The following is a 15,585-nucleotide window of genomic DNA, read 5'->3' as shown; positions in this document are numbered from 1 at the left end:
TCGCCCTGAGCGTTAAGCCGGAATTCATCCCTCACTCTCCACCCCCTTTCCCTCCCGTCGCGCGAGACTTTCGTGCACGTCAGGGCGTGTGCATTTAACGTCACGGACCTTTCTCGTCACTTATAGCCGGCGGAAGGAACTAGGTGCTGGTGACTGTGCAAAGATGGTAAGTGGTCGCTGGTGGGGGATGAAGGGAGTCAAGGAACGCGCGCGGGGTAGGCAAACGGAGAAGGAGGGGCGGGGAACACGAGGGGCGAGAAAGGGAGGCGCGGGAAGATCCGTCGTGGCGAGCCGACGAGTGTTGTTCTCGCATGCCGTTGAGCGATGGCCAGGCAGAACCGGGTCTTAGGGTTTTTTATTTTTTTCATATTAATTTACAATTCCGGACCATCCCTGGATTCCCCGATGGGGTTTTTGCGTTATCAGAAGCGGGCCTGGTGGTGTCACGAGGAGACTTCTCCAGTGAGGAATTCTGCACCTCCTTACTTTCTTAACTAGCACGAGGGTTTTCTCTGGGAGTTGTAGTTCTAGATTTCTGCAGGATATCAGTGGATAAGGGACCATAATTTGATGTTTTATTTATTTTCATCTCTTTATAAGGGCGCTAAGGGCGACTCTAGGCGGCTAGCAAGAATGTTGCTGCATCTTCATGTTTAAAAGGTTTATAAGGGCAGTTTCGGTTTTTTAATTTGCTGTTATACTACGCCAGAATGCTTTCTTTTTTTAAAAAAGGATCTGCGTTACTTGTCAGTTTGCTTTTCTTCTCTACTGCTTAAATGAGGCTGATCTTTTGTCAACTCAGGATTGACAAAAGCTCACATGGACTTCATGGTGCTAATTGGATTGAGGCAGTGGATTGGATTGCAAGGTTGATCTCTAGTTCTGCTTTCAGTTGTTTCAAATTCATTCTGTAGCACAGAAATGTGACTGCATGCATGCTTGAAAAAGCCCCACTAATGGAGAAATGATCATCCTCTGAAGGTATTAAACTAGAATTGCGGAAACCCAGGTTCAAGTCCACAGTCAGCTTTGGAAGTACATGTGGTGACTTTAGGCCAGCCACTCTCTTTCAGCCCACTCTACCTCACAAGGTTATGGCTGTGGGGTAAAATAGAAGAGGAAGTGCTATATACACCACCTATTGGTGCTGGAGAAAAGGCTGGATATAAATTAAGAAATAACATCTGTGTGTAAATACTGGTTCTTCTAAAACTGGGATGTTAACAAGATCCATCACATAAGAAACACTTATGCATTATTTATGATGAAAAACAAATAGAGGTACAATTGTCACCCAGGGTGCACAAGCAAACATAAGAATGAAATGAATACTTGATTTTAAAAAAAATCCCAGCAATCTTAGTGGCTAGAAAGAATGGAGAGGATTGATTTCTAAACAGTCATGTGTTGTAGGTAAAAAGGCACTTTACTATGCCATTTTAAATATAGCAGCATCACTGTTGGTGTTACATGAAAATGCAGTTTTTGAGCAATGATAATCATTCACTTTCCCCTAGGACCAGACCCTTCTTTATTACTTTTGCTGGATCACTGTCTGCTGGCCAAGATTTCTGCAGGATTTACTTTGCAAACATCTCATTTCCACAGGGAAGCAATAGCACATTAGTTTCAGTGTCATTGTCAGAGGGATTTCCTGCATTTCAGCCTCTTATTTACTTAATCTATCCAGTTTCAGGCCTTGTGTGCTATAATAATTCAGCTCATTTTAAATTTATACGCTCTAAATATTTGTAAAATAGAGGTGTGTGTTTGGGCAAAGGAAGTGCCTGAAGATTCATGTCAGGATAGTGTGGTGCAAAACCCGTGCAGACTGGTTGTAAGAGACACAAATAAGGTGCAGTTAAAATAAACAAGAAAAGCTGATGGTGGGAAAGGAAACAGAAATGTTGCTAATGCTTGTTGGAATCTTGGCTTCATAGTTAGTATTACGTCAGCTTGTGTCTCGGCTCATAAATTTGTCTGTTCTATATCCCCTGGCTCTTTCTGAGATATGGTCTTAATTTTAATTAATTGTATTGTTGTTTATAGTGAACAACTGCTTAGAACTGCATACAACATTCTAGATATGGAAAACTTACTGCATTTTAGAGGGGGGGAAAAACCTGTCACTAAATAGATAAAGCAGTGGGGAATCTTATTCTGTATCTCATTCACTGAACCTATTTCTGCGATTTATGGTAGGTGTTTTTCCTCTATATATATTCTGCTTGTTTTTTAATGGATTTTTATCATAAACAAAACATTTTCCATGCCTGAGTTTTCAATATATGTATGTATGTATATATACACACACACACACACACACACACATAGTATGTATCAGATACAAAGTAATTGGCTGCTAGAAGCATGAGTATAAATTTGTATTTCTTAAACATTTTAGTAACCAACCCAAATTTACCCTTCCTATGTTCCTTTCATCTACCTGGAAGTGAGAAATTTTAGACACACTTTAAATGTAAAAAGGATTGTTGACATTTGCTAGTGGCAAGTCCATTTGTGAACCCTCTTGATTTTTACTGTTTGGTGGAAGAATGTCTACTCAGCTTGCAGGAACAAAGATTTAAATTGTATGGTTGTATGGAGTTTTAGGCATGTTTGCCACCTTGAGCTGTATATATGTAAATATGTGTGTGTGTATATGGTGGGATAAAATATAATAGTAATAATGGTTCCTGTATTGTGATATAAAAAGGCTTCAGTAGGTCCAAGTTAAAATATGTCTTGTCACTTATAAATTGTTGTAGAAATGCTAGCCCAAGAATTATTTAGGAACAGCCTACACAGCAAAGTAATTGATTTAGCAAGACAGAGAATAGCTGGTCACATGATGAATTGCACTGGATGTAAATTTAGTAGATATCAAAGCATCTAATCAATGCTATTATGCCCAAGCATTGTATAGATTAAGCTTTAGCTTCCTTTGCTGCTGTGACAGGGCTGAACAGATCAAAACTGTTAGAACTTTAGTGATACAACCCAGATTTAGCTACAAGATAATATGCTTGTGTGTAAAATGTGTAGTAAAGAGAAACACTCTTGATTTAAGACTGTTTTGCATCAACCCTAACTTTGAATGCTGTGTCCTCTGTGAAGCAAGCAGTTATTGTAAAGTTTCATGTCTCAGATGCATGAAACTTATTTTGTACTTTTAAAATAAAATGGATCATGTTGTCTGTCTACAATAATTACTTTCTTCTGTTTTAAGAATACTAAAGGGCTTGGATCTCAGCTGAAGGACTGCATTTCAGTTCCTGATTTTTCAGCTAGTGGAGCATTTGAAAGCCATGGTGTCATACACAGAGGGTAAGCGCCAGAGGTTTAGAGAAATAACAAGGTGAATTTCCTATGTAATTGGAGGACCGGGTCATGGTGATCAAAGGTGCTTCTGCTTGATCTGTGTATGCTTTTGTTAAACATAGATGGTGTGGAAATAGTTTGTTAAGACTCACTTGGGAGGATGAATAAAGGCAAACTACTTTCTCCAGGTTCCAGTCAATTTCCAGAGTAGCACCTATATTTTGGCTGATCTTTGCTTGTAAAAAACTGAAACTTAGACCTATTTTGATGTGCCTGATCTTCAGTCATTTAGTATAACTATAACTTGAACTCTCCTTAATAGAAGTGTCAACTGAGCTCTTCTATCCTTGCTAGATGAAAGATCAGGATAGCAAACCATCTTTGACTTTCAAAGGAATGGAGTCTATTTGTCACTTGTAGGCCGAATATTTCCCTTCTCCAACTATCACCTTATCTTATTCTTCTAACTCAAATATTTAATAACGTTTAGAAGTTACACCCAGTTATTCAGTTCTAATAAATAAATGTGTAATATATAGATTGCTTCCACAGAATTATGGCCCTAAAACTAAAATAGTCTCCAGAATGCTTCCAGTTTGCTTAGGTAAAGGAATCGATTCATCCTCTTGAACTGGGTGGAAAGTTCCTTCCATCGGTAGCAGATAGCTACAATTTCCCAGGAGCTTGACCTCTGAATAAAGGGTCTATGCAAGTGTATATAGTTTTATGTGCTGAAAAGGAGCTAGACTTCTCCTGTGAGGGTAAGATTTTGAAACTGACCCCTATTTGCTCCCAGGCTGGTAACAAAAACATCTATATGGCTCTGTAAACGTAGAGCTGGTTTTGTGTTACTAGTTGGTGTAGCACTGTGTCTGTGGAATGCTTTTACCTATGAGTGAATGGATTGTTGTGGAGAATATGTGGTTGGAAGAGTTGACAATGACTTGATGGCAAAATAAGTGAATGACTAGGCTACTGAATATTTTGAGTCACACAGCATGCTAAGACATATTTTATTATAAAAATAACATTGGCTGGGTTCATATAATCCTGCAACTGCACACTGCAGAGATCTGTGGAGTAATCAGGCTAGTTTTCAGACAAATTGACTACTGTGGAAATAGTCATGCCTCATTCTTCTCTCATGCTAGATATAGTGGTAACTGAGAATAGTTCAGTAACTGATAGATGGGGTTACTTGACAGTAAGCAAAACAAGGCTGAAGTATTAAAATGGTATCTATCATGGGGAAACTATACAAGACCTATTTAACTCTCAGTTGATGCACTTCAACAGCACTGTTAAATTCCTAGAATACAATTAAACATAATTTTAAAAAATTGTTTTCAGTAGTATGTAAGTGTGCTAAGGGAAGTATATAATGAACATTATAGTGGTAAAAATGAAGAAGAATAAGAGAAAACATTTAAGTGCTTTCTGTGGGATTTTCAGGCTTTTAGAATGCAAGGTCTGTATTTGGAATGGCTTATAAACTTAGTGAAGGAAACAAGAATTTAAATTAAGATTGTATGTGTTATCTCTGTTTACTTGTGTTTACAGTTTTACACATGTGAAGAGTGAACTTTTTCCTGTTCATCCTTTGGAACTTTCAGAGAAGAATGTAAGTAGAGAGGAGTATAATATATATATCTGTACATAGTAAAAGTCATCTTTTCAGACTGCTGGCTAAAATAAGAATTAACTGAGCCATTCTAAACAACCAATAAATTACAGAATAGATGCTTTTTAATATTTAGTACTAGCAGCATATATGGTGGGCACAGTACAGAACACCAAGGCTACCTTCCTTGGTAGGATTATTTATGAGTATAAATAGGAATGTTGATGGTTCCATTGAAATTTTCCATAAGATTTGCAGACTGTTTTGAAAAGGTAGAACCATGGTAATTGGAGAGTATATTGATTAATATCTACCACATACAGTTTCCTAACTTGGCTTCTTCCAGATGGCTCAGAATCCCTACTGTCAACCATATCAGGTTGGAGAAGGCTGGCATAAAAAGTAGATAACAGGTGGAAGGCACAGAAGTGGCTTTGTTGATGGAGGATTTTGAAGAAGAATCAAAAAAGCAAACCTTTTCCCAGTAGGACTGATGATTGATTCAGGAAGGAAGAAAATAAAAGGAAGTAGGGTAGAGGAAAGCATGAAGAGCTTGACTTAGTATAGCTCACCTCTTCTGGGACTGATTTACTACTTCAATTCTTAATTCCTTAAAAGAAAATTAATCCAGTTATATTGAGAGGCTGCAGAAGGGTTTTTAAATTAATTTTTATTGAAAAAAAATTATCCAATAGTATAAAGGATACAATTGAAGAAATAGAGAAAAGAGTAAAGAAAACTGGTGAACAGATAAAAGAAAAAAGAACAGCTTCCGATCATCTTTACAGCAGTTTTAAAGTTATATCGTGATTCCCTTCTTCCCATATTTTACCCTTTCTAATCATCAAATCCGTAAATCACTAGTTCATTTTTTTTCCATTTTCAGCAAAAAGTCCATAAAGGGTTTCCAATCACTAATAAATGTAGTTGTCTTTTCCCTGATCAAACAAGTCAGTTTTGCCATTTCTGCAAATTCTGTCATCTTCACCAACCATTCCTCCATTGTAGGAATTTCTGAATCTTACCATCTTTGTGCATATAATCATTTCACTATAGAGAGGCTGCAGAAGTTAGATGAAAACCAAAATCCTTTTTCATTTGTACGTGCACATAGGTGGAAAGTCTAGATGGAATAATTGTTAATTAACAACAACAGAGCTTCTATTCGAGGGTTGGAGGATAGAAATGGAGAAGAGCAGCATAGATGATATGCAAACAGGTGTTTAATATTTAATTTAATATAATTAATATTTGCTCTAATTTAAACCTAGGTTAATTATTTATACAAACTAAACCTAGAAAAATGTAGGTTTTGATGTAGTTTTAATTTAAGGAGTCTTTTTAATCCTCTCATAGTACTCATAACTTTAAAATATATGTATCTTATTAAAGTAGCTTAACAAATTGAATACTTTAAGGAAAACTACCATTAGCAAAAAGCTCTGTATTAAATTATATTTTTAGAATCGTTTGTTGGATTTCTAATTTACCCTTTAGGGTATGACCTTCAAGAGATTAGATTTTTACATCTAATTCTGAGAAGCTTTGCGTGATAGAAATTTATCTATAATTATACTATCTCAACTTAAATTTATTCATTGCTAAAATGGATTAGTAAGATGAATTGCCCAGATTTTTATAGAATTTTGGCAAAGTGGCTCATCTCTTTTCCATTCTCAAATTAGTCAAATTTATGAGAACATAAGAAATAATTGGCTTGAAAGAAACCTTGGTTTGACTCTATCCATCATTCTTGGATTTAATTGACTAGTGGAGCAATGAAGGGAGAAGCTATAGGAAGCCACCGTGTGTTGGTAAGTGGAAAGCAAGCTTCTGTCAAATAGTTATGTTTAATAGGATGTTATTTCTATAGAAAAGAAAAACATGACAAATATATCAATGCTGGGAAACCTATCAGACTGGTGTGGGATTTGGACCATTCATATGTTTACACGTTACGTGGAGTCACATGTATTTAAGTTGTGTAAAACAGCAAAGCCACATGTTGTTAATTGAAATGAATGCTTGAACATTCTAGACGGGAGAATATATTTTCTTTTTCTGTTCAGTGAGGAAAAAATGAATAATAGCTAAACCAGTGCATTCTCTTTGTGCATAGTTTTTATTAAGTTAATTTACATTTGGCTGCCTGGACTGTAAAATAATGTTTTCAACCTTTCTTTTGATAGTTTTTGTTAACTCAAGATAAAATGAATTTTTCTACTCTGAGAAGTATTCAAGGGCTACATGCACCACTGAAGTTGCAAATGGAATTCAGAGCAGTGAAACAGGTGTGCTTATTTTCAACAAAACTTTTCTCCAGATCTTTATTTTCAAAAAGCTAAAAAAAAAGTTACTTTAAGTTAAATGAATTAAAACTACTAAAAGCTATCATTTAATAGTTGAGGGACAACGGGTTGAACTTTTTTGTATATTTTTTGTCTTCATTTTTATGTCACTTTCTACATGGTTTGGTTAGTACAGCAGACTCAACAGTGGGAAGAAGGGGTGTCTGTTAGACCAGATGTTTGTAAAATGGCAGATGTGATTTTATGTATAAATAACACCAGTTTATGCATGTGTAAAGCAGTGAATGGGATTTTATGCATGCATAGAATGGCATTGATGGATTGATGTAAAACAAAAATAACAATTACTACAAACGCTTGTATACTGCCCCATTCAATTGATTCTAGGCAATTCATGTAATTAGACACAATGTATAAAAATCAGCTGAAATCAGTGGGCACTTAAAATCAACAATAAGAAAAGATACTGTTATAGGTGAGCAAATCAGTATCAGCCACTGCATTAACATGTGGCTACAAATTCATTGTGAAAAAGTAGTCTTTGCAACCTTCCTAAAAACTAAACATGCGGGAGCCATCCATACTTCTGAAAGTAAGTTGTTCCAAAGGAGTGGGACGGCCATGGAGAAGGCTTGGTTTCTGGTTGCTACCACTCTAAATTCATGAGGTGCAGTGGGGAAACGCACAGCATTCTTTCCCAAATTGCTTGTGTAGAATAGGAAAATTCTACTTGGAGAAGATAGTGCCAAAGTTGCAAGCCACGTAGGTCTTTGTAAGTCAAAACCAGCAAGTTGAATTGAATTCAGTTTGGAAATATATGGACAGCCAACACAGTGGTCACAATATAACATTGCTGAACCAGTTGTCACCAGTCGGTAATTGGGTTGCTAAATGCACTGATTGAAACGTCTTCAAAGACAGCCCCAAGTAGAATGTATTCCAGTAATCAAGTCTGCATGTGACTAAAACACAAGTTAATTGTTGCCTGGGCCTCCTGGGCCAAATTAGATTGCAGCTAGCAAACAGATTTATCCATAGTAGTTGAAACCTGCTAAACCTAGCTCTGGTAAATCCAGTGTTTACTGTTATGTATGAGTGTGAGAAGAGAATGTGAGAAAGATTATTATATATTTGCTGATCTAAAGAAAGCATAACTAATTATTTGACAATATTTATTATCCATCCCAGTTCAAAAGGATCTTGGGCAGTTAACAGCATGACACAAAATTAAAATGTAGGACAAAGGCATAAAGCAAAAAAAACAAACACAAAACACACACAATCTAATCAACAATATCTGAGATAGCTATTACAGGGGAGCTCATCCTTAACCAGAGTTAACTCCCAGATTGGTATTCTTGGATTCCCCAAATGTTCATGGACAAAAAGCAGCTCCATTTTGGTAGGATTTAATCTGAGCTTGTTTTGCCCCATCCAGATCCTTACAGCCTTGGGGTACTAGATTAGGGCTTCCACAGTATGTTTGGCATGGCCCAAGAGGATGATTTATAATTGTGGGACCTTATACTTGAGTGCCCATCGTATAAATCAGACTTAGCTGGATTTCATATCTCATTCCTACATTCTTTAGATTACTATTTCTTATTCCTTGAGTTTTCCCTAACTTCACTTTATCCAAAAAGGAATTGATATGTTTGTATGTGTTTTGTCAGGAGTATCAACTGAATAGAAATTAGTGCTCTGGGTGTATTTGGAATAAATCTCACTATGTGCACTGAGACTTGCTGTTCAATAAGTATACACAGAATTGTGTGAGGCTTCTAAAAGACATACACCTTAAAGCTACAAGAAGGGAAGTTTCACTCACCCTTTGCAAAGCCCTTATTTCAAATTCTTTACTAAATCCTACTGGGCATTACGTGATGGGGAAGTAGCCCTTTGCAGAACTTGACATTTGAATTTTTTATAAGTAAAATGTAATGTAAATGTAAAATAAGTGTAATGTAAAATATTGTTAATTAACACCAATTATGTATCTCTATTGCCTGAAAAGTTGGCTTTTTTCCTTAAGTAACTTACTTTTCAAATGGGTCATATTAAGTTCATAGACAAAAATGAAAATGAGACGCGAGGACAGAAATGTATTTTGTTATTTTGAAGAATAATTATTTTCTTCTTGCTGCCATCCCAGAGGGAAAGGTCAGGAATTTTTTAACTGCAGTATTTCTATATGGTGGCAAAAGTAATGGTTAAGTTTATATTTTTAAAAATATAATTTTTCAATAAAATGCATGCTACATTTACATTCTGCTTCAGACATTAAATGGGTGGAATCTAAAAAGTAAGCGCAGCCTGAATGAGCAACTTGATACACATTTTTGCTTGTCCGTTTAATTTATCTCAGCATTAATAAATATAGACAGCTAACTTGTAAAATCTTTCGTAGGTCCAGCGCCTTCCTTTCCTTCATAGCTCTAATCTGTCACTGGATATCTTAAAAGGCAATGATGACTGCATTGGTTTTGAGGATATTCTTGGTGGTAAGGATCTTTCTGAAATTTGGACAAGTTTTAAGTTGCAGGGAGATAACCTAATTTCAAATGACTAAACTTGGTCATATTCCCATGTGGGTATAGTTATATGCATGGCAGTACTTTGCTGAGGGCTAGTAATAGAAGCAACCTAGGGATGTATTTATTGTCCCCTGCCCTTGTGCCTCTTAAAAAGTCTAATAGGCATCTGGTGGTTTACTATGACGAAATGCTGAATTAGAATAGGTCTTCAGTCCAGTCCAGCAGAGCTCATCTTCATATGTGAAACAGTCCATTCAGGCATTTTGTAGAGTCTGCAGGGAAGAGAGGACATATTTATGTGTGGGATGTCCATAGCTGAGTAAACTTACTGTCAGAAATTACCACTTATATAAGAAACAAGTACTAACTTCTATTCCGACCACTCTTTACCTGAATAAATCAAATTTGGTCAACGTAGATTAAATGAAGGATCAGTGAATGAAGGGATGTAATGCATAAATGACAGGTTTTCTGCCAAACCTTCCTTGAATTACAAGTCTTGTTAAGCCTCACTTTACCGAATCTCTTTTCCAGATCCTGCGCAAAGTGAAGTAATGGCAGAGCCTCATTTGATGGTTGAACATAAACTTGGTCTATTATAATACTTACACACTACAGCTTTCTATTCATCAGAAGACTCTTACCTGTGCCCATGAGGGTTCAAATAAACCATATTAAATGCAAGTGATACTGTGCTTGTTTCGATACTCAATCTCTCACCAACTCAATGAAAAAAGCGCATTAAATGCTATAAGTATCTTGTTCTGTGTTTACTACCAAATGTCTTATAAGTTGGGTGTATCTTTAAAACAAAGGATATATGACTATATTCAGCATTATGGCCATTTGATATTCGTAGTTAGAGAAGGCTACGTATCAGAACATATTCAGTAAAAGGAAAATATTAAATTGTTCGGATTGGAAAATTCTTGCAAAAGAACCCTTAGCAATTTTAAACCAAGAGATTTGCTGTTAATTTTTCTTTGCTCTTGATGATGTCTTTTAAACAATAAATAACATTTTCAATAAACATTGGGACTTTTTCTGAGTGTTTAATAGCGTCTCCAAAATTGTTCACCCCAAACAGGACTTGTTTTTGTTAGGCCATTCAGTTGCATGCGATGACGTCCTATTTGGTACTAATCCCATTCCCAGTCAGAAGCTGACTCTGGTAACACTAAGTATAAGAGCAGGAACTAACCTCTAATATTCTTTTGCCTGCTTGAGATATCAGTCTCTCTGTTGATCCTCACTGTCTTACCTGTCTGATAAATTGGAGTTAACAGTCTGTAGTATCGTCAGGAGGCTTCTGATATTTGGTGGTATTTGGAGGCTTCTGATATCTGGCTGTTAGGCAGTCATAAATCTTCAATTGTTTGGCAGTCTTCACCCACTTCAGAGTTTCAGGGCTAGATCTATGTCTTTCTTCTTGCCATCTTGGATACGGGTTCTTACCTAAAAACTGAATAATTACTTAGGCAGTAAGATGAATTACTGACAAGGCTTCTCAGCTGTTGCTATATGGGGGGGGGAGATAAAACCTAACTAGGTTTCTACACTTCTTTTGCACTCCTTGTCACTTAGAAGTCTCACTGTTCACAGATTTATATATGATAGATGGACAGACATATACTATCTGTCTGTCAACCAATAATATTTCAACCTTAACCTTGGAGTGCTGGAGAAAAACTAAACAATGAGTGGCAGTCAAAACAAATCTAATGTTACCTAACTATAATGTGACTCAGCAGGTGGCTGTGCCTGGCTAACTGGTCTGGGCTCAGAAGCTAAGAAGGGTCAAGCCTGATTAATAGATGGATAGGAGAACTTCAGGAAATACAAGAGGCAGGAGAGATCTTACATTTTATGCTGGGTAGCAGCAAGAAAAACCCTATTCTTGTATTTGGAAGTAATTCACTTAACCCAGAGAGAGACTGTTACTGAAATATTTTGGCCTCCAGGGAGTCTAATAGTGATGTCACTGAGCAGATGGTACTAAACATTTCGCTTTTATATTTAGGAGTTATGGGGAAGTTATACAAACTAGGCATGTTAAACTTATGATTTTTAACTCACCTATTTTATAGTTTAAGGTGTCATTGGTCTGTTTAGTAGTTTCTGACTCTTCATGATGTGATCAACATTTCACCATGACTGTCAGGAACTACATCTTTGCACTTGTTTAAATTCATGCTTATGACACCAGCGATAGTATTTAACCATCTGTTGGCCTCTTTTCCATTTGCCTTCTATTTTTCCCAAGTTTCAGGCATTACACTTACCTTCATGTTGTATCCTAAACATTGAAGCTTTTAGCTTCAATGAATATAAAGAATCATTGTTAAAAATTACTGTGTCACTAAATGTTAGTGGCATAATCTTGGAGGGCTCTGGGGCTGCAAGAATATTGGTGGCATGTGCCAGTAGGGTTAACAACACCTGCCTTAGTCCCATTCAAGGCTTTGGAGTAATAACTTTTCAGCATTTCCCAAGTTCAATGTGAGACTACCACTTTTCCACTGATTTCTGTGTATGTGCCAGTTATACATTTAGATATATACATGACCTGATAACTAGCTCTTATCCGACCTGGGGTAGGATAAAAGCTAGTTAGTAAACCAGGATTTCAAAAGCCCTTTGAATAGTTATCTGTAAAGTGTTTTCTTCTATCTACTTATAACCTTTCTGATTTTTATTGAATTGGATGTTTTAAAGTTGTATGTTTTCCTGGGTTTTTTTGAGTTGAACAGCCTATGAAATTTATTTATTTATTTATTTATTTATTTATTTATTTATTTATTTATTTACTGTTCTATCCTGCCTTTATTATTTTTATAAATAACTCAAGGTGGCGATCATACCTGCTACGCCTTCCTCCTCCTATTTTCCCCACAACAACCCTGTGAGGTGAGTTGGGCTGAGAGAGACTGGCCCAGGGTCACCATGTAAATAAATGTATATCCTGCTTTTCCTTCAGTGACTCAAGATGGCATACATAGCACCCCTCGCTCTCGGACTTCCCGAAGAAACTGAAGACCTGGTTCTGCCGCCTTGCTTTGGAGGGGTAGAGCAACAGCTCCACCTGGGGTTGGCTGGTGCCATAGCACCCCTCAGCGATTGTGTTCCATCTCCACTTGGATTTTCTATTTATTTTCTGTTTATATTTTTAATGGTAAATTAGGTGGATATGTTTTTAGTATCATTTTATTGTAAACCGCCCAGAGTCCCCCATTGTGGGAGATGGGTAGTGACATAAATTTAAATAAAATCCCCCCCCCCATTTTTCCCCAGAACAACTCAGTGAGGGGTGTGTGTGTGTGTATGAGAGAGAGGCCTAAAGTCATCCAGTGAATTTCCATGACTAAGGGTAGACTTCAACTTGGGTTTCCCCAGTCCTGGCATAACACCATTACACCACACTGGCTCTCAACAAACAGGTAACAAGCATTTTAGGGCTACTTAGATTAGGAAAGAAGAGATTATTTAAGTGATGGGGAGGTGTGCACAATCTATTGCCTATTCCTCAAAGCCACTGACAATGACCTGAAGTGCCGTCAATTACAAGTTGGAACACTCATCTTAGGAACACATTGGACATTCAGTGGTAGCTTCAGGGATCTACTGGAAACAAAAAAGCAGCTGAATTCAATTTGCCAGGCTGGCTTGCTCCCAGCATCTAGTTCTGCATATTGAGTGAAGGAGCCTCAAGAAAACATTCTGAGCAAATGGCAGGAAGCAAAAAGGTTACCCTCACTTTTGGTTCCATGCTTAAAATCCATCTGTAGACGGTTTGTGTCTGCCATCCAGTTTAAATCTTGGTGCTGCTGATACTGTGACATGGACTATTCCAAGACGCAGCAGCAGAACACTGCAAAATAATCTGATACAAGGGAAAATAATACACCCACAGGGAGTTAAAGGATACAAGAAATTCACCAGGAGCTATCAGCAACACTTTTCCTGTAGGCACTGAATGGGATTCCTTGCACTGCAGACCAAAGTGCTAGACACTCTGCTTTTATATCATTGCCTTGAATGCTCTATGGCACTGGGATGACTTAACTGTCATGATCGTCATTGCGATGTTTGCGACATCGTAACGGCTCGCATGACAAAGCGCGGATGCGTGTCAATGGCTGGAAGTAGGTAATGGGGTTGGGAGATCTTCTGAACAAACAAGGTCCCATCGCCTGGTAATCGGCCATTGATGCCCCTGATAAAGGATCAGGGCGAGGTTCGGAAAGGCGCGTCCGGGCTTTCGAGGAATATCGAGGTCTAATGGACCATTATCTCGCAGGAAGATAAACAGGGCGATGCCTGGGGCGAATGGGGCTGGACAACCTCTCACCTATCAAGTCTTGATGGCCTGTCACTCCGTGGAACTCGTGGGGCACACCCGGGGAGTGTGGGGATGGAGCGCTGTTTGGCACGAGACTATTTCATTCAACTTTTGGCGCGCTTCCGTCACTCAGCTTTTTACTGGTGTGCATTCTATTCTAGATAAAAGCCAGAGCTTAAACTTTAAAGTCTGAGTCTTTTATTTGGTCTTAGGCATTCCTTACATTAACCTTCTCAGATTGCTCTCACACAGGTATAGAAAGTTGGAAATAGGTACATGCCTTACAGCACCACTGAGCAAGTACAAGGACTTACATCTTTGCAACGTCTTGGAAGAGAAGTGTAATTTTATAGTTACATGGCACTTTAAAGCAGAGTAACTGTAGACCAATTAGATGCACACCTTTGGTTTAATCATAGAAGCACAAAGCGTTGCAAAAAGTTTCTGGACCAGGTGGAAAACTTATTTATAGAATTATATTAAAAACACACCATACATACATGAAATATCTTTGGTACAGAATTACAAGATAAACATACCTGCACGGGAGGGAGCAGAACACAGACTGCTTCTCTAATCACAGTTTGTGGTCTTTATTAGCCATAACTACAAAATGGTGTGTACTTACAAAAATACAAAAGCCACAGCCCACTAAAGGTTGTAAAATACAATCCTATATGGAATTACTCAGAAACCAGAGTGTTCAACTGAGCTAATACGTTACCAAGTGCATTTAGCTACTAATGCATTTATATACCCTTAAATGTGCTCATTTCACCAGGACTTAAACACAATCTTCAATGGCAGCCCAAAAACACAGTAAGTACCAGCTCTGCAGGTATCTATTTCTTGCAATACAAGTACTGCAGGCTCAAAGTATTCAGAAAAATGCATCCTTTGTATGTCACTTCCCTTATTCATAGTCAAATTCTCTTAAAATGATCACTGATGCATGTCTGTTACTTACCAGTTGCTAAGCAAAACGTTAAAAAATTACTATTAAAAACCCTTATTCCTTATGTTAAATTATAAAGTGCACTTCAGAAAACAAACATCACAGATAAGTTGCCTTTCTGGCACATGTGATTGGTAGGTCAGCTGTCTTAAATTAACAATTTAATAATTGTACATTTTAATATATTGGGGCAGAAGTGTAAAGTGATTGCCTCATAAAGGATATAGCAAAAGGTAACAAACATTACCAGGTAGTTGCAACATATTCTATTAATACTCTAATAACTTGGCTCAAGAATCTATTTTGTTTTGTAAAATCAAGAGGCAGAGGCTTTCAAAGACCGTGCAACAAGAAAAGGGATTTACAGTGGGGTTTACTCTTCTTCCATAGATTAAAGGGAATGATTCCTAAAAAAAAAAAAATAGTAATGGGTTACCTTTTCACCACTTTGTTGAATCACAGTACTTAACTGTGTTGAGTGTTATACACACCTGGAAAAATTCCCT

The 15,585-nt window shown here is 37.3% G+C and overlaps 1 protein-coding gene across 2 annotated transcripts; it reads left to right on the top strand.

Moving 5' to 3' along the window:
* Nucleotides 1–22: 22 nt before the first annotated feature.
* POMP (proteasome maturation protein) lies at nucleotides 23–10,815 on the top strand. Of its 2 annotated transcripts, none has more exons than XM_063305727.1 (6): nucleotides 23–166; nucleotides 3,230–3,327; nucleotides 4,882–4,942; nucleotides 7,132–7,233; nucleotides 9,659–9,752; nucleotides 10,320–10,815. In XM_063305727.1, the coding sequence occupies exons 1-6, from the start codon at nucleotides 164–166 to the stop codon at nucleotides 10,385–10,387; spliced, it is 426 nt and encodes a 141-aa protein (XP_063161797.1). In that variant the 5' UTR covers nucleotides 23–163; the 3' UTR covers nucleotides 10,388–10,815. The 2 variants fall into 2 exon arrangements, with proteins under 2 accessions (XP_063161797.1, XP_063161798.1); XM_063305728.1 differs by having other exon boundaries at nucleotides 33–166; nucleotides 3,230–3,358.
* Nucleotides 10,816–15,585: the final 4,770 nt, after the last annotated feature.

Source organism: Candoia aspera, chromosome 5 (genome assembly GCF_035149785.1).
Source record: "Candoia aspera isolate rCanAsp1 chromosome 5, rCanAsp1.hap2, whole genome shotgun sequence".
In the NCBI taxonomy this organism is placed as follows: domain Eukaryota; kingdom Metazoa; phylum Chordata; class Lepidosauria; order Squamata; family Boidae; genus Candoia; species Candoia aspera.
The sequence above is the reverse complement of the archived record's forward strand: the minus strand, read 5'-3'. Positions and strand labels throughout refer to the sequence as shown.

Excerpts from the sequence above, each read along its gene's own strand:
- POMP (XM_063305727.1), top strand. Across the intron at positions 3,328-4,881 it reads CATGGTGTCATACACAGAGG|TTTTACACATGTGAAGAGTG; the intron begins GTAAGCGCCAGA and ends TTGTGTTTACAG. Across the intron at positions 9,753-10,319 it reads TTTTGAGGATATTCTTGGTG|ATCCTGCGCAAAGTGAAGTA; the intron begins GTAAGGATCTTT and ends TCTCTTTTCCAG.